This window comes from Pseudorca crassidens, chromosome 9 (genome assembly GCF_039906515.1).
Source record: "Pseudorca crassidens isolate mPseCra1 chromosome 9, mPseCra1.hap1, whole genome shotgun sequence".
NCBI lineage: Eukaryota > Metazoa > Chordata > Mammalia > Artiodactyla > Delphinidae > Pseudorca > Pseudorca crassidens.
In genome coordinates, this window is record NC_090304.1 from 24,411,217 (window position 1) to 24,435,359 (window position 24,143).

General features: G+C 49.1%; 1 protein-coding gene and 1 long non-coding RNA gene across 6 annotated transcripts in view; one reads left to right on the forward strand and one right to left on the reverse strand.

The window, feature by feature from the left end:
- Positions 1-286: 286 nt before the first annotated feature.
- On the reverse strand, positions 287-2,579 carry LOC137230301 (uncharacterized). 4 transcript variants are annotated; one of them, XR_010946083.1, is made up of 3 exons: positions 2,191-2,579; positions 986-1,171; positions 287-631 (listed from the first exon to the last, which is right to left on the reverse strand). It is a non-coding gene; the product is annotated as an uncharacterized lncRNA (long non-coding RNA). The 4 variants fall into 4 exon arrangements; XR_010946084.1 differs by having other exon boundaries at positions 2,370-2,578; XR_010946082.1 differs by having other exon boundaries at positions 2,187-2,578.
- The window catches only part of ABTB2 (ankyrin repeat and BTB domain containing 2), a 181,883-nt gene continuing 160,314 nt past the window's right edge, over positions 2,575-24,143 (forward strand). For both annotated transcript variants that reach the window (XM_067749459.1, XM_067749460.1), the window contains exon 1: positions 2,575-3,933. In XM_067749459.1, coding sequence (XP_067605560.1) covers positions 3,051-3,933 — 883 coding nt within the window. In that variant the 5' untranslated portion in view covers positions 2,575-3,050. The remainder of the gene's footprint in view (positions 3,934-24,143) is intronic.

A 24,143-nucleotide genomic window follows, 5' to 3' on the forward strand; every position in this document is an offset into this window, starting at 1 on the left:
AGCCCCTTTACCAGATGTTTCCATAAAGATTTTTCTTTCTTTTTTTCTTTTGGTACACGGGCCTCTCACTGTTGTGGCCTCTCCCATTGTAGAGCAGAGGCTCCGGACGCGCAGGCTCAGCAGCCATGGCTCACGGGCCCAGCCGCTCCGTGGCAGGGATCTTCCCGGACGGGGGCACGAACCCGTGTCCCCTGCATCAGCAAGCGGACTCTCACCACTGCGCCACCAGGGAAGCCCTTTCTTTCTTTTTTTTAATGGTGAAAATTAAAAAACACATTTCAGTATGTCTCTAAAAGATAAGAACATTTAATAAACATAACCACACTACCATTACCACATCAAAAAACTAACAATGATTTCATAATAGCAAATATTCCAATAGTTTCATAAGGTCAAATATTTATTGATTAAAAAAAAAAACCCTACAAATTCCAAATAAATTCCACACATTGTGATTGGCTGATATGTCTTCTAAGTCTTTTTCAGTGTATAGGTTTCCTCTCCATCTCTTTCTTTCCATGTAATTTACTAACGGAACTCAGTTGTTTGTGCAGTAGTGTTTCCAGCCGCTGAATTTTGCTGAACAAATCCTTTTGGTGCAATTTAACATTCACAGCATTCTGAAATTTGGCTGTAGGCATGTTTGATTATTTTTACACTTCAAGTCATCAAGTAACTTGAATATGTTAAGATAAATCCCATCTGCTCTTTTCCCCCAAGAAATATTCTAGATAGTTTCCTAGATAACCTTTCCATTCAGTAAGTCCCCTGTCCTAAATTTCCAGTTGTCATTTTCGTTACTTTTTAAGGATGCACACAACAAAATGAAAAGAAAAAGAAAAGAAACCCAAACAAAAAAACTTTGCCGATTTTTTTTCCTGTAAACATCCATTAGAGGGCGACATTTGCCTTAGTATTATATTTCCCCTAATAAATATTAAATTGCATCCGATTTTCGCATTTTCGACAAGTTGAACCTCCTTACCTACTTCGACTTCTCATCTCTTGTTCTATAAGATGTAATCACACCTTGTGTCCTCTCTTGATTTGGTCCCTGCGGACTTGTGTCGTTCGTATGAGTACGTCCGTCCTTGACGCCGTTCCCAGCCCTCACCATGAGGCGGCGGTATTGCATAAATAAAGATGCGCAGGAAGGCAAAATTAAGCCAAACTGCCAAAGAAAAAGGAGTTTCACAGGGAAAGGGCCATTAATTTAAGAAGGAAAGAGACAAACCAGACATTTCTAGTTCGTATCCAACTCACGGCTCAAGGTCAGCACCGTGTGAGATACAGCACAAAGGAGCTATTCAAGAGCGCGGGAGGAGGCTGACTTGGGGGAAACGCGTACACAATCTCCTCCTTGATTTTGAGGTTCCACTGGAGGAGGCATATGCACATTCGTGCACGTGTGTGTGAATAGTTACAGGACAGCAGCGGGACGGAGTGGGACCGCTCATGGATCTGCTGGAACCAATCGAACTTTGACCACCTCTGAACACGCGCCTGAGACAGGTTTACAAGAGTGCTGCTTGGAGGTCAGCTCTCATTTTACCCGGGAAGGAAAGCGAGTCCTGAGGGGGGCACATAACTCGCCCAAGGGCACACCGTTAGGAAGAGGTGCATTCAGCCAGGTGTTCCGAGAGCAGGCCAGTGCTAGGGACGTTTCTCACCTTCGCACACCCATTACACACGTGTGTAACAACCCCCCACCCCCCCGTACACATACACACAGTCGGACACTGGCTCCTCGGACAGGAAGGATCCAACACAGCAAGAGGTATTGTACAGTTGTAACAGCGAAGACACGGACACTTGAGAATCTGATCAGTTAGAGCCCTCTCCCCGAGTAATACTCAGACTACTGCATGTGTAATATTGCAAGTGGCGGGGTGGGGGGGACGGGGGCGGAATCGCAGGCCTCCTGGAGCCCGTCCATTTATCAGATGCCAGATTAGGGAGAGATTGTTCTGATTGGAGCTTAGAGAGCACCGTAAAGAAAACCAGACGGATCGGGGAAGAGAAGCAAACAGGGGCGTCCCTCCTCCCTCCCCAACTTCACTGGAGTTTCGCCTGGAAGAAGGGAGGGCCTTGGCAGAAAGTCTTAGTAGAGAGGTGGAGCGACTGGCTTGGGTCCCCTCCCCCATGCCGCTGTGCCCTCCCCCAGCCCCACCTCCCTTGCTCCCTACCCACACTCGACTCGCTGGCGTCGGTGTTCGGTAGCAGAGGGCTCGAAAAGGAGCTGCGAACGCCCAAAGCCTGGACGACGGGAAGGGGCAACGCACAGTGGCTTTTCCTTCACATTTTTCTTTAAGTCGTCAGCTCCCGAGCCTAACGTTTCGATCCCTCCTTTCCCAGTCTCTGCTCCCCACCTCCCAGCTCACTCACTCGCCTTCTCTTCCCCCTCCTCCGCCGTCCTCCCGTCAGCTCTACCAGACCCTCGGCCTCCAGCCCCGCCTCCGCCGCCTAGGGGTTTACCCGCGGCGGAGTGAAATCTGCATAGTGACCGCCTCTGTGGGAGATCATTGGTGCAGCCCCTGCCCATCGCGGCCGATGATTGGTGGGCTGCCCCGCGTTATTTGCATGGCGGTGGCGGCAGAGTACCTAGCCGGTGCGGGTGGCAGGCGCCGCGCAGAAGTTTGCCGAGTGCTTCCTCGCTGGTCGGTTCTGTACTCGCACAGCTCTCGGAGCCGCCTCCTTCTGCTGCCGCCGCCCTGTTCTCTCGGGATTCCTTCTCTGCGGAAGATAGACGCTTTGCTTGAGGGAAGTTGAAGTGGGCTTGGGGGAGTGCCGAGGAGGAGCGGCGGGGGGCCTTTCCAGTGACGGCTTCGAGTCCAGACGCCGGGAGCGTGGGGCTCCGGCCGCCGCGAAACTCGCCCACCTTCCCGCGGCCGCCGGGCGGGCGGGCGGGCAATGCGGCCGCCGAGGCCCGCGGCGCCGAGAGGAGAGAGGGCGCCCCGGAGAGCCTAGAGCTTGTTTCTGCCCACTGGGGGAAGGACGCATGGAGTTGTGAGCACCTCTCGCTCGGCGAGGCCGCCCCGGGCAGGCTCCCCATGGCCGGGACGTACAGCTCCACCTTGAAGACTCTGGAGGACTTGACCTTGGACTCCGGGTATGGGGCCGGGGACTCGTGCCGCTCGCTCAGCCTCTCGTCCTCCAAGTCCAACTCGCAGGCGATCAACTCTTCGGCGCAGCAACACCGCGGGGCGGCCTGGTGGTGCTACTCCGGCTCCATAAACAGCCGCCACAACAGCTGGGACACGGTGAACACGGTGCTGCCCGAGGACCCCGAAGTGGCCGACCTCTTCTCGCGCTGCCCGCGCCTCCCCGAGCTGGAGGAGTTCCCCTGGACCGAGGGAGACGTGGCCCGGGTGCTTCGCAAAGGTGCTGGCGGCCGGCGGCAGCCCCTGTTCTCCGCCGAGGCGGTTAGGCGCCTGGCGGGGCTGCTCCGCCGAGCGCTCATCCGTGTGGCCCGCGAGGCGCAGCGCCTGAGCGTGCTGCACTCCAAGTGCACCCGCTTCGAGGTGCAGAGCGCCGTGCGCCTTGTGCACAGCTGGGCGCTGGCCGAGAGCTGCTCACTGGCCGCCGTCAAGGCGCTGTCCCTGTACAGCATGAGCGCGGGCGACGGGCTGCGCCAGGGCAAGTCGGCGCGCTGCGGCCTCACCTTTTCGGTTGGCCGCTTTTTCCGCTGGATGGTGGACACCCGCATCTCCGTGCGCATCCACGAGTATGCGGCCATCTCGCTCACCGCCTGCATGGAGAATCTGGTGGAGGAGATCCGGGCCAGGGTGCTGGCCAGCCAGAGCCCCGACGGCGGAGGGGCCGGAGGCGGGGAGGTGTCCGCTGAGGCCCTGGAGATGGTCATCAACAATGACGCCGAGCTCTGGGGCGTCCTGCAGCCCTATGAGCATCTCATCTGCGGCAAGAACGCCAATGGTAAGCACGCGGGCCCCCGACCCATGGACGGGGTGGGGGAGAAGTCGGACATGGGTTACCCAGTGGGTGAATTTCCTAGGACGAAGGAAATTCAAGACCTGAGAGAAAGCTTTCGGTCTACGGGTGGAGGAGTTCATTAAAGGGTCTTTCCCGAGATTGTTCTTTCAGCGACTGACTTTTGGAGGGCAAAGTCGTGGTTGATCTTCTACTTTCTGCTCTGCGTCGTGTTGTCGCTACTGGGGGCTGTTCACTGATTGAATCTCTTGACCAAGCCATCCCTGAACCTCTCTTGGCGCGAAGCTTACTGCCCCGTCGCTCTCTGCCTTGCTTGACGGATCTATAGTTGGCATCTCTCCCCAGAGCTGGGCAGATCGACTGTGGTTCTGTCCCGGTTCTCTCCAGTCCAGTAGCAGTAGCCAGAGGGCCCAAACTCTTAAGACTTGAGCCTTGGGTAAGTGGGATGGGAGGAAGGGAGCAGGAAGCCCAGGACCTTGGTGCTGCCACCTTGGGCTTTGCTGGATTGAAGCATGCCTTTCAGGCCCTCTCCTGGAAGGTGGAGTGGTACTGGTGGGTTCTTAACTCTGTGTGCCCAGAGCGATGGAACCTGGTGACTCCTAATCCCATTCCCGGAAAGGGAACCACATCCTAGCTCCCGGGGCCTGACTTTCAAAGCTGTCACCAACCAAGTGAGCAGTTGATTAAAACCCCTGTGTTGTATTATATTAAATGCACAACCTTATGGACTTTCCCGAACGAAACCAAGACCCAGTCAGTAAACCACACTATTGGGAAGAGGAGTGGGGGGATGGGCAATGGCATGGTGTCAAGTCCGGGAAAGAAACCATTAGGTAGTTGCATTTCTCTGAAGGATGACATAGCTTCAGTGCAGAAGGTGGTGGGGAAGCGCTTGACCTTTTCCCTTGAAAGGTTACGGTGTGACATACATTCAGCAGTAAACTGCCTACCAGACTCCAACTTCAGGAGTCAGCAAACCATCAGTTATTTGGAATGGTACTTTGGCTAGACATCCTTGCAATCTGATTGGAAGGCCATTTTGGGGGCAACATTCAGTGGCAAGTAAGTTGTCAGTGGAAGAGGCCGTGTGGGTGTTGGAATGCCATAAAGGGAGTCATATTTAAATGTGGTTTAACATAATCATAATAGCTAAAATTTTAAATTAGCACTTAATAATGTGTCAGTCACTGTTCTTAGCACTTTATATGTTAACTTGAGTAATCTGTAGGTACCTATAGTATTATCCCCATTATACAGATGGGGAAACCGAGGTACCCGTCAGTTAAATAATTAACCCAAGATTACACAGATATTAAGTGACAAGGTGGAATTTGAACCCAGGCAGGCTCCAGAGTTCAAGCTTTTAGCCACTAGAGGAGAAGAAGCAGCTTTGTTTTCACTGGTCCAATTTTCAAGGAGAGTACCTGACATCCTAAGGCCTCATTTTGAAGACAGTCTGTATCTACCAGTGTGGCTGACTTTGACTTTCAAGGGTTTTGTTTTTAATTCTAGCACTGACAAAAGGAGAGGCCTGGAATGGAAGGAAGAGCATACGCCTTTTAATTTTCCTCCTCTTAGGTCAGAGTTGAGGTCAGTCCAGGATCTCAGCTGATAATGTCACAGCTGATAATTGTGTTTACCCTCCAGGTTTGTGGCATCAGCATGAGGCACACAGCCCCAGGAGAGGAAGTGGAGGGCAGGGGGATTTCCATGTGGCTGTCATAGCCCAGGGGGGAAGCGTTCTGAACTTTTGGCTGAGGGGAGGCCCAGACTGAACTCAGAGAAGTGAAGACTCCTGAGGGAAAAAACAAAGGCCTATGACCCTACAAACCAGACTAGAATGAAGGAGGATAATGGGTGACAGAGAAACAAAGCAAAACCAAAACATGCCCTTCATGCAGAACTGGTGCCCCTCAGGTGGAGGAATTTCTCAGTTTTTCTAACTGTAAACTGAGGCAATTAAGAGCAGCTGCCTCTCCAGGGTCCTCTGAAAATGTAGAGTCATGAGAAATTGCTAGAACACAGGTGTCTTCCACTAAAGGGCTATCCCAAAGGGCCCTAGATTTCTTATCTAAGGTCATCACTCCTTGGGATTTTCTTCACCGGATGGGGTTTTGACCCTATAATTTTACCTCTTCCCTCCCATCCTCCACCCCAAACAATTCTTCTTAAGCCATGCAAGACAGCAGGACTCTTTGTGACAGGCAGCACATCTCCGGGATGTTCCGAGCAAGCGTGTCCCTCCATACATTCCTTGGTCTCCAGGGAGCTCTCCCGCAAGACAGGTGACCATTCGCTTCCCCTGAGTTACACGGATGCTCATTTTTTATACATGAGAACCTGAGGGTGGCCCCAGTAAACAATAACCGGGCTGATTTATTCTCTTTAGACAAAGTGGAATGAATGTTTAGTAGAGGCACAATGAATTACTTATGCCTCAAAGCTGACTTCAGGAGGAAGCATAAACTGCTTAGGAAAGAAATGGAGAGATCCTAAACCTTCGTTGTACTAAAATAAGCCAAGGCCAGCAAGGCTACCATCTATACAGCTGAAGTCTAAGTGGGAAATGGCTACGCACGGGAGGGAGTGTGCTGGTTCGAAGTCTTGTCCTGCTGGTCTTCCCTTTATACTATATATTTATTGTTGTTATGCCTGCTAATTATACAGCATGGGCACATGCATTTGAGTCAGCTATATAGGGCTCTTAAACTTTTAATGTCTTCCAACCAGGAATTTAAGACCCCTAATCCCATCCATTACTCAGAGTGCTGGGCAAATATGGTTTCGCTCAGCCCAAGATGGATGATAAAATTTCTATGGTGTTTATAAAACATGATCTCAGCTTCGTAGAGCAGCAGGAGTTATATATTGCTTGCTCATTTGGTATCTGTGTCCCTGTTTCCAGGGTAATGTCATTAAGTGATGATATCTTCCTTGTGGGAGGTAGAGAAACCACTTTAATAGGGCAATATTTATAAACATGGATTTGGTACAAAATAGAAACTTTTCTCATCTACTTTCTCTCTCTCTCTCTCTGTTTCTCATCGTTGTACATCAGTTTGATACTGAGCATCACTTCGGGGTTTCTTCTTGGCCATTTTTCTTACTAAGCTTTCATGAATGTCCATGGCATTAGAGAAAATCCCCTTCCATTTGGAGACTCTAGGTTAAATGATAGGATTTTGGTGAGAATATTCCTGCTCCAAAGCAGTAACCAGGATGTACATGAAGGTAGCTCTATAATAATGGTAAGGAGCAAAAACTTTGGAATCACAGTGAGGATTTGAAGCGCACCTCTGCTGTTTATATGAGTGACCTGGGGCATATTTCTTTTTTTTTTTAATTAATTTATTTTGGCTGCATTGGGTCTTCGTTGCTGCGTGCGGGCCCTCTCCAGTTGCGGCGAGTGGGGGCTACTCTTCGTTGGGGTGTGCATGCTTCTCATTGTGGTGGCTTCTCTTGTGGCTGAGCACCAGCTCTAGGCATGTGGACTCGGTAGTTGTGGCTCACGGGCCCTAGAGCACAGGCTCAGTAGTTCTGGCACACGGGCTTAGTTGCTCCGCAGCATGTGGGATCTTCCCGGACCGGGGCTCAAACCCATGTCCCCTGTATTAGCAGGTGGACTCCCAACCACTGTGCCACCAGGGAAGTCCTGTGGGGCATATTTCTTAACCATTCTAAGCCTCAATTTTGTTATCTGTAAAATGGGGGTTAATAACAGCACCTAATTCTTAAGGTTGATGAGGATTAGGTGAAAGCATAGATTTAAAGATTGTAGCACATAGTAAATGCTTAATAAATAGTTGCAGTTCATTCAACAAATATTTATTGAGCACTGACCCTGCCTGCACCACAGTTAAAAGTGCTGTGGATGAAGTTGGGGGAGGGAGAGGTTCCTCCTCTCATGAAGTTTACAAGCAAATGGAGGAGACAAGGAGAAAATGAACAAATAGGGATTTACTTTTAGCAGTAAATGTTACTAACAACAACAGAAAACAGTAATAGGATAGTGTGACTGGGGCTAATTTAAGTGACAGCCAAGGGGGGCCTCTCTGAAATTTCATAAGTAGTAGGTAATATATCAATACTGCTGATGTCTAAGGATCACTCAGCAAAGAAAAAAAAAAGTGACTGAGGACCTTTCTGAATTATTCAGTTATTTATCAGCTGAGGCAGAGTCCCAACAATCTCATTTGCAGCCGAGAAATGAAAGGGCTGCATCTACAGCAGGGCTGAAAACTCTTCTAGTTGTAGGATTCATTTAACAGGGAGATTATAGGATGGATTTCCATTGAGATAATCAACTCCAGGAGCAAGGGTTAATTGAGCCGCTAGTTGCTGTTTAATCAGTTTCCACACCTGGGTAGTCTGGGCTGAGGTGGCAGCTTCCCTCCTCTTTGACTGTTTTATTGAAGCCCAGAGAGCTGGTAAAAGTGAAACAAAGCAAGCTTTGGAAATGCAAACTTTTTTTTTTCCTTGAATGCCTGAGAAATGCAAGCCAGCCTTAAGTAGTTAGAAGAACAAGGCGGGGATGTTCTGTTTCCTCCAGGAGGTTTTACCTGCCTCCGTGCGGGCTGAAGGGCCACCTCTCTGTGAATTTCCACAGCACTCAGGGCAGATTCTTGAACTGTTTCCTGTTTGTGTCTCTCCCATCACACTGTGGACTCACAGGCATCACTGTGCCTCGCATGGGGTCTGGCACACAGTAGGGGCTCCATGAATGGCAGTCAGGCAAATGATTGATCCCACAATACAAAATGTTCAATTCCAGAAACTTCATTCGAAATCCTTCAACCCCCTCAGAAGAACCTTCCCCTGTTTCTACCATGGCAGAGAATTTCAAGTTCTTGATGAATAGAGGCAGCATTTTGGAGTGTACCCAAACCACAGGGACATCATTCAAACTTTTGATCCCCTAATTTTGAGCAGGGTTCCCAAGGTCACCTGTGATAAGTAAAGGTAAATGGGAGGGATTTCAGGTTGGCGGGGGCTTCCTTCAGTGTGCAGTGCCCATAGTGGGTGTTTCACAGCAGAAGTCTGATGGGCAACAGATAGATCCACAGGAAGATTGAGTTGAAAGACAGAGGCACTCAGTTCCCCTAAGAATAGCAATACCAATCCCGCCTTGCCTGCAGAGCTGCCCTAGAGGACAATTTGTTGATGACTATTGCTCAGAAGAGGGTGCATCTGTGTTGCACCCCATCTGCCTCCAATCTGAGGAAGGCACTAAGGCAATCAACTACCGAGACATTCCTGGGTCGCACGGACAACACCTAAGGTTCTAAAGTAAGCCAGATTGTAAAGCAATTGTACTCCAATAAAGATAAAATAATAAAATAAGCCAGAGACCCCGGGCTGCGAATCCTCAGGTTGGTCCTTATCCCATTTCCCCATCACTACCTGTCCTTCCCCAAGTAGTGTAGTGGGTGAATGCTTTGGCATCTGTTTCCACACTTCTACAGCTGTAATAATAGGCGTAACCTTTGCACAGGTCCTTAAACCTTTTTATCTGGGATCTCGCCCGGTGCCCATAAAAATCCATCCATGGGATGCTCTTTCACAGAAGGGTCTCTGGGAGCCCAGGATTCACAGCTTGGTAATGGCCGGGCCGGGGCCAAGCCCCATATCGCTCAAGCCCTAGGCCTGTGCTTTTTCTGTGAAGAATCAGGGAAACAAAGGTAATGAGGACCAGGGCAGTATTTTTCCCCTGCCAGTGGAGGCAAGGGTCAGACTCACAGCAGCACCTGCTGTAGATCTTGCTTGTTAATGTCTGCTGCATCCGGGCTCTTTACATCCATTAGGCCAGAGAATCTTCACAACCAAGCTGAAGACCAGGCGTCAAGGCCCAGGTGTGGGTCTTCCTCCGAAGGATGCTGTGATAGGCTGTTTAAATGCTGCTTGCTGACGGTCCCAGAGTGTGTCCTGCAGGTGCCATCGATTTTAAGGAGCCTTTATTGCTGCTCCTGAGGGGCGGGGAACTCTGCCGCCCAGGGAGGGCCTTACAAGTGTCAGCTGCTGGGTGATCAATAAGCTCAGCTGAACGGCAAAGCTGCCACCTGCACTGTGATTGTCTTCTAACGGCGGGGAGAGCTGGCCCGGAGAAGTAGGACACGCAGGAGGAAAGAACCCAAAGGGAGCCCGTGTTTAGGCCACTGGCCTCAGGGCACTCAACTCACTTGCTCTGGAGTTGGCGGAATAGCCTTTATGAAGGGGCCTTTGATTTCCTCAGAGTCCACTACGGTTTCGGCTGAAATCTCAGTGCCAGGAGCACAGGGAGAGAAGGAATCCGCATAGCGAGCACTGAGATGCCCTGGCTTTGAAGTCTGAGTCGGGCCCCAAGTTGCCTTGCTTCTTACAAAGGCCTGGAGCAAGTTGCTTCAAGTCTCCAACTATAAAGTGAGGGGCCGGCTCTTATACACGGGTGGTTGTGCCTGCAGGCATACTCATTGCTCCCAGGATGTCAGAGCTGCCTCTGGGTTGAGCGCTGAGAACATAGCACAGGGTAGGGCTGCCCGGGTGTCATTCCTGGCGCCCTCCCTTTTGAGTTGTGTGATCCTGGGCAAGGTCAGTGCTGTGCCTTAGCTTCTTCCTCTCTAACAGGATTTCCCAGCCTGTCACTGTGGCACTTTGGACTGGATAACTTTTGTTGCAGGGCCGTCCTATGCCCTGTAGGACGCTTAGCAGCATCCCAGCCTCCACTCGCTAAATGCCAGTAACACCCTCCCTCCCCCACCTCCAGCTGCCAGTGGTGACCATCAAAAATGTCTCCAGACATTGACAGATGTCCCTTGAGGGGCAAAATCACCCCTGGTTGAGAAACACTGCTCTGTAACAGAACTGAAAAGAGTACCCAACTCGTAGGATGTTTGTGGGATTTACTAAAAGTCTCTGTAAGGCACTTTGCACTGAGCCTGGCACATAAAATATTAATTCTAATCACTGCTGTATTTTTGCAAACTTGTGTTGGTTTGCGGCCAGTCGTGTTCACTTTTGCCGAAGTGGGCATTTCTAGTGTAGGGGAGGATCGGGACCCAAATCCCAGAGTGATGAGTGTTAGTCACAAGGCTTTCCTTGGTGACTAATAGGTAGGAGGAAGTTACGGGATCTGGAAAAAGCACCTTTGCACCTTGCTCAGTTATGGCTCTGTTGCCCTCAAGATGAAGCAGGCTAGCATTGGGCATTGACATATGACCCTCCCTCCAAGCTCAAGGCTGACCCTGCCAGGATGACAGTGGTGGTGCAAACTCAACGCTCCAGGCCCTGCAAAGTCATTCTGCTATGGGACCCTGCCCATTGCCGCTGCCAAGTTCTGAGCCACAGGACAGCAGGTGTTTTGTGTTTTGCCGGCCTGTCATGTAAACATACTTTGTGATCTTCTTGCTTGTTTAAAAAAAGGCCTAAATGGTTTTGCAGCTTTGGCAGTAGGCTTGGAGCAGCTTGCGGAATTGGGAGGAGAAGCTTCAGAAACACAGCCCGAGTAAGCCTGAGGAATGCCATGCCGGCCTCGTTAATCGACTGCTTGCCGAGCGCCAGCTACATCCAGGGCCGTGGAGGAGGACGGGAATTATCTTGCCTGTCAAGAAGTTTAGAATCTAGTAGGGAAAGCAAAGCATGTCCGTGGATTCTTCCAAGGAAGTGTGGGGTCCCTGCATTCAAATGAGAGGGGTGATGCTGAAGCCTCATCTTTCTCACGGCCCACTTAGGGGTGCTTTTCATGAGCGATTTCACTTAATCCTCCCAAGGCCCTCTGTAAGGCAGATATACTGTCTACCCCTTAGATGGGGACCTTGAAGTTCTGGTGACTGGAGAGCTCAAAGGGGAGAGGTGAGCCCTGGCTGGGTGTGAGGGAGGGAGTTGGGGCTGCTTTGTGGAGGGTGTGGCATGTGAGCCAGGGGCATTTGGGCAGGTGGAGCTGGGACAGAGAAGGGAAGGTGGTGCAGAGAGCACGCAGGCTTTCAGGCAGAGGGAGTGGTGTGAGCAAAGACATGGAAGCCAGAGTGTGTGTGTTGGAAAATGGCAAGTGACCCTGTTTGGCTGGAAAGGTTCAGCTGCATGATGAGGAGAAGGGCAGATAACACAGTAAAGAAGAAAACTTTCCCACATCTTTTATCCAGATGTTAAGAAGCCTGCCAGAGTGCAGGAAGAGAGTTTTCCAAAACTCATTTTTATAATTCAGAAATGGAGTGTGTCTGCTCCCCAGTGCATCTTAACCACAGCCCCAGACCTCCCATTACCCCTCTTGTTGATTGAAAGATTGACCTCAAAAATGCCCCTGGCCTCTGTCCTAGCAGTACAAGTAATGAAAGAAGACTTTACCCGAGCAAACCTGGGCCGAGAGGGCCTGAAGAGCAAGACTGCCATCACCCCTGCTTCTCCCATGCAATTTGGCTCCTGACTCGGTGTTTCTTGCAGGGCTCCGCACGTAGCATTTCAGGCCAAAGCAATCCCAGTATGGAATGAAGGTCGAGGCTGGTACACCCGTTAAATGAGGCTGTTGGACTGACTCTTGCCAAGGCAGGATTCTCAAACACAGAGGCAGAGAGGGACAGAAAACAGGATAAGAGGGTCCCAGAACTTTGGTTATGAGTCTGGCTTGATATCTTCAGTTTACAGTTCATCATTTTGGAAAATAACAGCTCAATTCTCAAAGAGGTTTAGTCACCTTCTAATTCTTGCTAAAGTTGTTTCCAGAGCATTGATAATAAAGATTTCAATCACCACGTTAAATGTTTGATATCGTGGAACCACCTTATAGCTCAGTGCCATCTGGAATGGACTCCCTAGGGTCCAGCTGAATTCCGCTGACAGTAATAAAATGTGATAGGTCATCAATGGCTTAGCCGATAACTCAGGTATTAGACCTTTTCCTGACCCCAGTGTTATAAAGGAATTTGTCACTTGGAAAAGAGAAATCTCATGAACATTTTACAAAAGTACATATATAGTTATTTATGGTTAATGGTTTGGGACCCATCATTCGCTTTCTAAAAGTGAGCTGGGTGGGGGTTTGGGAGGGGGGTGGTCAGGCCCATGATGGAAAAATCACACAGGAAAGCTGAACTTGGAAGTACCAGAGATAAAAGGTTAGGGGTGGGGAGAGATTAAAGGGGACCACAAAGAGGGTGAAACAGGTCTTTCAGTGCATGAAAATCATCCCTAAAATTGAGGCCAAGTTTTGTTGAAATTTTAAAACTTTTTAGTCTGTACCTTTTAAGATATGAAAAGCAATATTTGCTGTGAGGAGAGCTGTTCATAAACACAAGCCGAGGTTCACGGACCAAGCAAGTCTATGTGCACAAGTGCCTGGGACAGTCCAGTCCAGAGAGTGAAGGATGTGGATCCAGAAGATGCTGGGCTGGAGCTTAGCCTCTCCGTGACCTGGACTGAATCACTCCCTCTTCTTGGCTGTTTGTTACTTTATCTGTGGTGTGAAGAGGTTGGACTAGATTCTCCAATGGCCCTTCTGTCTCCGATAATGTTTCCAGACCCCACATGGACACTGTGAAATCACTTTCCTAAGGTCGAGCCCTGTAATTATTATCCTTGGGAAAGAAGCAGCCCAGGATGGAGCTGGCCGCGCTCTTGGAAGATGGTCCAGGTAGTGGGACTAAATGCCATCCTTTTTATATTGGGATTCACTATGATTACTCTACTTAGAGTTTTCTCTTCCCCCACTTGCCTCATAAGGATGAGTTCTGTCTACTCTTGGCCAGCCCACCCCACCAGCACTCAGCAGCCGTGTCCAGGTCCTGGCAGGCCTGCTTGGTGGTGAGATTGGCCCCGAGGTGACTTCATGCAGCCGGTGTTTGCAGCCTGCCTATCTGACCTCGGATATTTATAGCAGGGAGCAGCTAGAAAAAAAAAAAATTAAATATGCTACACCCTTCTTTATACTGTGTGGGACAGACAGACATTGTGAGGAATTTAGAAGGCAGGGCAGTATAATCCAGCAAGATATTTTTAAATGCTCTTTGTTGCAGTTGGCAGGGCCGATTCTTCAAAGGCAGGGAAAGTGAGAGTAAGTGAAAATGACAGGCTGCCAGGAATTGCAAGGCTGAGACGGGGAGCTCAGCGCCCCGAGGGGTACGGGTTCTGAACCCCGATTTATTTCAGTCACAGAGTCTGAGCAGGGCTTGGGGCGGTCCCCGCCAGAGCTGGGTGAGTGGGGCAGCTTGTCCCTCTTCCCCACCAGCCCGTCCACTCTACAAACCCCCAAGTTGAAGATTATAAAATGTTCAGGAGAAAGCAGAACACGTGGCCAAAAAAGAGTGGCTTCTGTGGAAACCAGAGGCCTGGTGCTGCTTCTTTAACTCATCTCAGCAGCTGGGTAAATCACGTTGTATGTGGGGACACCATTTGGAAGCCAGTTGCTTGCAGCTGTTCTTCTGGATGTAATCTTTCCAGGAGGAGCGGGGCAGGCCAGGACTACGCTGAGACCCAATTCAGTAGCAGGTGAGAGGGCCTCTGGGGTAGAGCTGCCTCTGCAAAGGCATTACAGGGACCCCCACCTGTCCAGCGGATGCTTGTATAGTATCCTGGGTTTTCTACCATGTTGGTCTTGGAGGAGACAGACGGTGGTTACGGTGGGAGGGTCTGGGATTAGGATCCAGGGAGAGGCTAAAAGTTTTGGCTACCTCTGCTTTTTTATTCAGCATATATTTGTCGAGGACTTACTGTGCATGGTGATAGAATAGATGAATATGAGAGACACAAAGGAGGGGAGGGTGTAGGCCCAGTGGATCATGAGGAAGGGTAAGACCTGCTGGAGGAGTCACAGTGAGGCCAGCCAGGCTGGGGAAGACAACTCCGGACAGAGGGAGCAAGTGCACATTGGGCCCAAGGAGGCTGGCGGGGCAAGTGAGGGGGAGCAGGGCGCGTAGTAGGAGATGCAATTGGAGAGGGAAGGGAGGGGTGGGTAGTCAAGTAGGGCCTTGTAGGCCACTGTGTGGCACCTCGGCTTTCAATTCTGAGTCTGCTGGGAGTCATTGGAGGGGCCTAGGCCCAGGAATGATGTGATCGGATTTGCATTTTAACAAGATCACCCTCTCTGCCCTGTTGGAAATGAACAGTAGTCTCAAGCATGGAAGGAAGCAGCACGACTGCTCGGGATGCCTTTGCAGTAATCCAGGTGAGAGAGGATGGTGGCTTGGGTGTCAGCTGAAGAGGTTATGGATGTATTTTGAAGTTCAAGCCAACGGGACTTGCCAGCAGCTTAGATGTGAGAGATGATAGAGGAATCCATGTGACAACGAGGTTTATGGTCTGCGCAACTGAAAGGAGGGATTGGCCATTGATTGAAAGGGGAACAGCTATGTATGGAAGAAGAAGGAGGGCTGAGCCAGCGATCTGAGTGTGGTTTTGGTTGCTTGTCTCAAACTTTATTAGAGAGAGATTGAGCAGGAGGGTGGCCTCCAGATCTTCGTAACCGGGAGGAAAGGCCCCCCTCCTTAATCACATGATGGATTGAAACATTGCCCTCCTTTGCCTTTCCCAATGGTAGGTGCCGCACAGCAGGGCTGGATAGGGCCTCAGGCAGTGGGGATTTAATTTTCAGTCTTATAATTCTTTGGTTGATGGCCTTAAGAGCCCCCCTAAATTTTGCCTTCTAGCTTCTTCATAGACAACCAGCAGCCTTTAATGAAGATCATCAAATCCACAGTTTCCCGTCATTAGCGTGGGGTCTGTTTAATTAGTTCCAGTTGTTCTGTGGATTGCTGTGACTTCGTGCATGTGTCCTTCAGGTCTGGGAAAGCGAGTCTCCATTTCCGGGCAGCTTTGGATTCCTGGAAGTCAAGTCTGGGTCAGAAATTTAGCCAGAAAGAGAACCGTCTTGGGTGCTTTGAGAGGGCACAGAGGCCTGGAGGAGTCACAGAAAGGCATTGGGAGGCTCCAAGTGCCTGTGAAATAGTTTGACCTCTGCTCCTCAGGTAGCACAGGTGGCTAAGAGATGGAATTTGAGAGTCGGCCCTCCTGACTGAGGTCTCTGAACCTCAGTTTTCCTCTTCTGTTTAATGGGTATACCATGGTTCCGAACTTAGAGTTGTTTCAGGGGCTCTGAACCCTGGATTCACATTAGAATCACCTGGAGAGCTTAAAAAAATTAAAAAAAAAAAGTGTGTGTGTGTCTTAAGTCCCCACCTCCAGGAATTCTGATATAAATTATCTGGAGTAGGGCGCAGACCATGTGGGTAGAGTTCTTGGGAGAGTCTGGTGCTCACTGAGCACTGAGACATTAGCTGTTATTCGTGGTAAAAGAATCATTGCTCTGGAGCATTCATGTCTGCCCCACCCAGGATGGCGACTTTCCTTCACTTCATAGCCATGCTTGCTCCTCTGGTGGGATTACCAAAGAACAACCAAGAGAAGCTTGAACTGTTAGATTTGCATGAAAAGAGCAAAGTTAGATCTAGAATGGCAGTGGCACCATGTAATAATGTTACTTATCCCGCTGCTAAATGAGGGATATTAACTGCATCTTAAAGAGGAGGAAACCAAGGCTCAGAGAGGTTCAGTCACTTGCTCAAGGTCATACAGCTAATGAGAGGTGGAGATTATAATTAAACCCAGGCAGCCTTACTCTGGATTCTCCACTCAACCACATCCTGTTCCCTTCCTACCCAGAGAAGCCAGCTGTGATCCCCAGTACATACCTGCCATGTGTTGAGCCTTTACAAAGTTCCAGCCCTATGCTATGTGCTTCATGTGTATAATATCGAGTAATCTCTATAATTACCCAATGAGGTATGTATTCCTCTTAATCTCATTTGACAACTGAAGAGACTGAGGCTCAGAGAGGTCAAGGTAGCCTAGCTGGTAAATGACACAGCTGATTCAAACCACGGTCTGTTGGGCACCATTCCTCACTTGCCATGCTGCCTCTGTCCTCCCCTACTTCTGTCCTCAGCAGTCGCCTGGGTGGGGATGAAACACATGCAGTGATTTCCTGAGCAAAGAAATGAATGGGTTGGTCCAAGAGGGTGAGAGGAAAAGCATCCCTCGCAGCTTCTGAACAACCGAGCCATTTAGGTGCCTTAAAATAGTAACATTTCTCAGAGGGGTGGCCAACCTGACAGGCCTGAGGGCTGTGGTGTAGGTATTTGTTTCTTTGCGAGTTTAAAGCTATACACTGCGAAGCACGTTGCTTCTCTTCTATTGCTGTGAATGAAATAACCTCTGAGAGATTGTGTGGGTTGCTTAAAATAGTTTCAGAGAAAGAGCGTTTGGAAGCTGTTAGCTTCGTGAGTCTATTCCCTCCTGATTTATGACACCTTAGAGAATGCCGGGCTTCTTCTTGTTTACCTTCTGGTTTTTTCTTTCCACCATATTTTAGCCCTTGTGTCATCATAAGCCGAAGGAATTTGTCACCTGAAAAAGTGACAGCCTTTCCTAAGTAATTTAATCAAGGACTTTCTACGCATTTCATTTTCTTTCTTTTAAAAGGAAAAAAAAATGAGGCGAGGCCATTTGTTTTGGAATCTGTCATTTCTCTCTTCCAGCTGCAGAGGTTCCAAAATCATAGCGATGGTGTTTGCTCTGGGGCAGGAATAATTTATTTTATTCCTTCACACTGAGGCCTGCCCTGGGAAGCAGCGTTTTCTTACAGCCTTCCTGGAGTGGGAGCCCAAGACACGTGACATACTGTGAGTGAGAGAAACTGCTCTATTCAACACGCAGACACTAGCCTTGTGAGGCTATTGAAATTTAATAAAAATTCAATAAGGTTAAAACATCAGTTCCTGGTTGCACATGTGACGTTTCTAGTGCTCACTCATCATGGGAGGCTGGTGGCTACCAGATTGGACAAGGCAGATATGGACCATCTCCATCATTGCAGACAGTTCCATGGGACACTTGGCCACTAGAGCAAGTCATCGGTTGGTCACTTGGGGCCAGCTTTCTGGGTTTTCAGAGGTCTCAAAATTTTAACCATTCTCTAGCCTCTCTGAAGCCCTCTCTGCAGAAACGAGAAGATTCATGGATGTGGAGATTAAGGCCATTGATTTGTGTGGCTCTAACCTCTGGACCCTTGACACGAGGTCAGGTTTTATGATTTCCAAGCTGCATGGCCTGGAGCAAATCAGCCTCTGAAGTTGTCCCTTATCAGTGAGATGGTGATCTAAAATCCCTCACAGGGATTTTGTGAGGGTTAAACAAAATGTCAAAATATGTATAAAACACTTAGCAGGGCTCCCCTGGTGGCGCAGTGGTTGAGAGTCCGCCTGCCGATGCAGGGGACGTGGATTCGTGCCCCGGTCTGGGAAGATCCCACAAGCCGCGGAGCGGCTGGGCCGGTGAGCCATGGCCACTGAGCCTGCATGTGTGCTCCACAACGGGAGAGGCCACAACAGTGAGAGGCCCGCGTACTGCAAAACAAACAAACAAACAAACAAAACACTTAGCAGAATGCTTGACACATAGTAACAACTTACATGTGTTACAGAGTTTTTCATGGGTTTTCTCATCTGAGCCAGGCAGTAATCCTCCGGAGGTAGATATTGTTGCCATTTTCAAGACAATGAAACAGGCTTGGGGAAAAGCTATTGCTACTGTCTCTGCTACTGCTCCTACTAAGGGTAGTAGGACTTGAACTTGAGTTCTGCTTTTTTCCACCAAGGCTCTTCTTTCCTCCTGGGCTGGTTGGATGACCCCTTGTCATAAAGTCAGAGGATGTTTGTTTGAACTAGAAGCTCTTCTGAGCTCACTTTCATTCAGGAACTGCCTATTCCTCCCACCATTTGAGGGGAACTCTTTTCAGAGGTGTTTTGCCTAAAGCCAGGCTGCCACGTCCACTTGGAGAGCGGCCACCAGGAGAGCTCCTGCCAGAATCTGTGGCTCCTTGGAACTTGAAATTTACCCAAGAGATTAAGGTTTTTAGTGCTTCACATGCCCTGTGGTCCTTTTGCATCCTTTGCTGTGAGGACTGAGCCTAAGAGAACTCTCAGTGGAATCCTGGCAGAGGATGGCTTTAAAAGGAGTATCCCTTGCGAAGAGTAGGATCAAAGAGGCCTCGCTGATGTGATGGGTAGAGGGGCCTGAGAGGATGTTTGCTTACACCTGGGGCTTGGGTTCAAACCCTGACTCCACTACTCACTTGCCCAGATCATACAGCTAGTTATTTAACCTTTCTGTGTCTCAATTTTCCCATCTGTAAAATGGGGACAATATGAGAGCTTACCGGGTGTGGTGGTTGTGAGGATTAAGTGCAAAATAAAGCCCCTAGCCTAGTGCCTGGCACATGGCAACCACCAGGAGCATGCCAGTTGCTTCCAGGCAATGGCATTTGGTGCACTTTCACTTTTAGGTGCTGTTTGCATTTTCTACTTGAGGATGTACAATGTTAGCTGTCTAGTCAGAAGTGGTCTTTAAGTGAATGTTAACTCTTTAAATGAATGTCTAAGTTACATTTGTATATCGTGGGCCTCCACTTGGTCTTATTTTTCTTCTTTCCTTTCCTTCCTTCCTTCTTTCTCTCTTGACGATGGTGGGGGTGAAAAGCATGACTGTGCAGTTGTTATTTCAGTACCTCACCTGGTAACCACCAGCCTGCTTCCCTCCTGCTGGCTTGGGCTGTGCAACCAGCACCACCAGTCAAACAGTATAATCAGACAGAGCCGGATTATTTCTACAGGATTAATTTGTGGTATGAAATGCCCAGGTAGTTATGCAATTGCCACTCATTTGCCCACATCTAGAATGTGCTAAATCTGCCACTTGTAATGAAATCCAAATGGCTTGGAAGCACGTGTAGGGAATTTTGAGTAATTTTCATCACAGTTGTTACAAGAGATGGGTTTAAATCCGGGGAGTCCAAATGCTACTTAGCAATGGTGATGTCCCTGCTTTCCTTCTGTTCATGGTTCTACTGAAGGATGCACGACCCTCAATGAGATGCTTCCAAGAAAAGAAGGACAAGGGCCAGGATATTACATCATCGTGTTGACATTTGTGTAGCGTGGGCCCCGCCATGGGCCCTCCCAGGCTGACCAAGCGCCTGTCCCTTGTGAGGCTTCCCTGGCACTGACAGATCACCCGTGGTTAAAGGGTAACTTGGACTCCTCTGGGCAAATAGTTGCCTTGTTAGTTACTGTGCTGTGGTCTCTTCCATTAGCACTGGGGCCCCTCAAACCTCTAAAGAGGTTTATGTGTGTGTGTGTGTGTGTGTGCGTGCGTGTGTGTGCGTGCATGTGTGTACGTGTAGCACGAGTCCACACGTCTCCCCCTCCTTCCTAAAATACAGGAACCCCTTAAATCAGTCATTTCCAGGCCTGGCTCATTGCCGAAACACTTTAAAAAATCATACTCCGGGATCTACCTTGGATGTATTAAGTAAACACCTCTAAAAGGGGGGCCAGAATGTCTGTTTTTAAAGTGCTCCTCAGGTGATTCACATTTGTGAATCCCATCCTCTATCACTTGGATTTGGGTTTTGCCTTCGGGGCTCCTTTGAGGGTGTGCACTGGGCAAAGGTCCCCTTAGAGGTGGCATGTGAGGCTGGTCTGTGAAGTTCTCCTCTGTGAGCGGTGGGACTGCCTAGGGTCACTGCAGGAGGAGGTGAGGATGAGTGTTGCCTTGGAGAAGATAAAGGTAGCCAGCCTCTGCTGGATACTATCTTCTTTAATCCTCTCAACCAAACTGTGAGGTGGTGGAGATGAGAACACAGGCTGATACTTATTGAGTGCAGACTACGAGATAGGACAAGATTCTAAGTGATTTGCATGGATTATCTTACGGCATCCCCACAACAGCCTAGGAGGTGTATGTACTATTATTTATTCCCACTTTACAGATAAGGAAACTGAGGCCTGGAGACAGTTTAAATGACTTGTCCAAGGTCACACACAGCATGGGACAGAACTGGGATTTGAGGTTAGTGTGATCAGACTTCAAAGCCTATGACTTACTTACATTTCTGGAAGCTGGCTAGAGTTTTAATCACAATCCTTAGGTTATTGCGAGTGCACCAAATAAGAATCTTGTAAGTAGAATGTCAGAGTTTTTCCAGAAGGATCCTCTGTGCCCTTTCTTTAAGACACTGTCCTTTGGCATTTCCAGCCGTGGTTTTCAGAGCCTGGTCATTTCCCCACAAGGCCCAGGCCCCTGACCGAGACCAGCAGCCAGCCAGTTTTGCTGCTCTTCGTTGAGGATGGCTGTATTTTCTTTTTCTTTTTCTTTTTTTTTTTGCCGTACGCGGGCCTCTCACTGCTGTGGCGTCTCCCGTTGTGGAGCACAGGCTCCGGACACGCAGGCTCAGCGGCCATGGCTCACGGGCCCAGCTGCTCCGCGGCATGTGGGATCTTCCCAGACCGGGGCATGAACCCGTGTCCCCTGCATCGGCAGGCAGACTCCCAACCGCTGCGCCACCAGGGAAGCCCAAGGACGGCTGTATTTTCCTCTGCTGTTCCTCCTTCTCACTCGCTTCCTTCTTCTCTACTCAGCCCTTGCACGTAGCTCTTCTGGGACAGAGGGCTCGGGTCAGGGCCTTCCTCAATAAATAAATAGATCAGGTTGTGGGAGTGCCATACTCACCACCCAGATGCAAACTCAGCACAGGCCTCCTCTGAGCCAGCACCCGTCCTAGTCACTCGTACTCAGATGGTTGTCCTCCTCTGGAGACTGAGAGGCGTACAGCTTTGTGATTGAGGGTTTGGATGTGCAGCCGGACTGTCTGGATTCAAATCCTGGAGCCACTGCTCCCTTGACAAATTGCTTCACATCTCCGTGCCTCAGTTTACTTGTCTGTAAAATGGAAATAATACCACCTACCTCATGTGGTAGTTGTAGCGATTAAAGGAATTTACCTTCTAAAATGCCTGAAAAATGCCATATAAGTGTTCACTATGTTAGCCATTATGATGATGATGATGACTATTTGGGGTGGGAGGTCTTTGGTGACCCTTCCCATAGTGTGATGGGGGAGCCCACTCGTACGTGAACACGTCTTGAGTGTTATAGTGGAAAGATTAAGGGCTTTGGAGACAAACCTAGGTTTAATCCCAGATAAGCTGATTTTTTTTTTTTTTTAATGTGAAGCCCCTCTCCCTGTTTGTTCTATTTTTTTTTAACGTATAAAGTAGGGACGACAGTAGCTGCCTTGTGCTGTTGTAAAGGTGAAATGCAAAAATGTAAACGAAACTTCAGCTGGCAGTGAATGGATAGGAGGAAAAATAGGAGCTGAATGAACCTTAGCAACATAATACGCGAAAATAAAAATCAGTCTCAGAAGATTAGATACAACATGGTACAATTTTTACAAAGTTAAAATTTTAAAATGTACTGAAACACTTCATCACAGCCACAGTAAATACCGTGTAAAGGCGAAAGTGAAGGTTGGTAAACGCGGGTGGATGGGATGATGGTCACGTTGTGTCGGAAGAAGGAAAGGGATGAACTGCGGTGTGCGGGGCGGAGATGGTTTGCGAGGCTCTAGCTTTTGTTTTGGAGGTGAGTTCACATTATTATACCTAACCAAAAATGGTCATGAACCAAGGATTATGATACACTCAATTTGTGTGCCTGAGGCTACAAAATTAGTGGATTCTCAATAGGGGGCCATAGGCCACCATTAATACCTCCTGAGATTGCCTGTCATCTGTCAAAATACCCTGAAAACCACGCTTTTCCACCTCCAGCCACAGCGGCTTCCACATGAGAACACAGAACAGTGGGGATATTTAAGCTGCCTTATTTCTTAGGTTTGATGCAGGTCTTGGGCATGAGCTCCTGTGTGTGTCTAGAGTAGCTGGACAAAGACAGGGTTGTTTCTGCCCTTGCTGTGCTAGATATAGAGGCTTTCACTGGAATCACTTGAGCACTCACGTTAGCCAGGAGTTTTGCTTTCCGAGGGGAGGAGATGTTTGGGCTGGACCTGATGGTATTTGCCTTGGTATGATCTGAGACCTCTCTGCTTCCATTGCCACCACCAAGCATCATGACCTTTGCTGGTGGCTTTTCTGTACCTGATGCTCCTACCCTTAAGGGAAAGGGGAAGGAAGGGGGGGGCGGCTCATGAGACACCCCAGAGGTGTGCTTGTAGGTCCCTGGCCTCTGGGCATAAATGATCCTCATGTCTTACCCCTCTCCTCTGAATCTGAGAAAGTAGAGGAGATAAGAGCATAGGTTTTGGAGTTAAGGAGACCTGGTTTCAATTTTGGGATCTTCACTGTGTGATTTGAGGTAGAAGCATTATTTGTTTTCCTAATTTTAAATTAAGGTGCGTGAAGGGCAGAATCTGAAGTGTACAACTTGATGAAATCTTCGCCAGGCATATACCTGTGTGACCCATCCAGGTCGAGACCAAGATTTAAAACACTCCCGCCCCAGGGGATGCCTCATGGCCCTTCCCTGTCAGTTTCCATTCCCTTCCCCAAGTAACCATTATTCTGACTTTTGTCACCATCCATGAGTTTTACCTGTTGTTGAACTTCTGGGGGGTGGGTACCTTATCAAACCTTTCTGAGCCCCAGCTCAGTTTCTTTATTTTTAAAAGTGAAATTGTAGTTCTTGTGTTATAGCTTTGAATTGAGAGAATCAAATGAAGCAACACGTGTAGAGCCAATAGTAGAACATTTGTAAAACAGTCAGTAGTCAGGTGGAGGGACTTCCCTGGTAGTCCAGTGGCTAAGACTCCACACTCCTGACACAGGCGGCCTGGGTTCAATCCCTGGTCAGGGAACTAGATCCCACGTGCCGCAACTAAGAGTTCTCATGCCTCAACTAAAGATTCCGCATGCTGCAACTAAGACCAAACGCAGCCAAATAAATATTAAAAAAAAAAAGTCAGGTAGAGCTGGTAATTGTTGGTTATTGCGTGGTTGACTTAAGTGTTCATCTGTTCCTTACCCGGGACGCAGGCCCTTCCCTCGGTGCTCACTGCAATTCCCATGCTTCTGGTGCCCTCTGCACCCATCCACGCCCTGGGACTTCCCGAACACACTTCTGAGATTGTGCCCTCTGTGGCTTTCAGGGTTTCATACTGAAACCAGTTCTTCCCGCTTAATAAGGCAGAGGAAATGGGCAGGAAAGCGGAGTTCTGCTGCTTCTGCCTCTTTCAAAGAGGGTCTGTTTGCTCTATTAGCAAAATCAACAGAGGCGTTGCTGGTGAGGGCTGAGCTGGACGGACTTCCCTGGGTCCCCGGATGCTGGCTTGCCCAAGTGCCCAGAGTCCGTCATCGGTGAGGTTTCAGGAACAAGAGGGG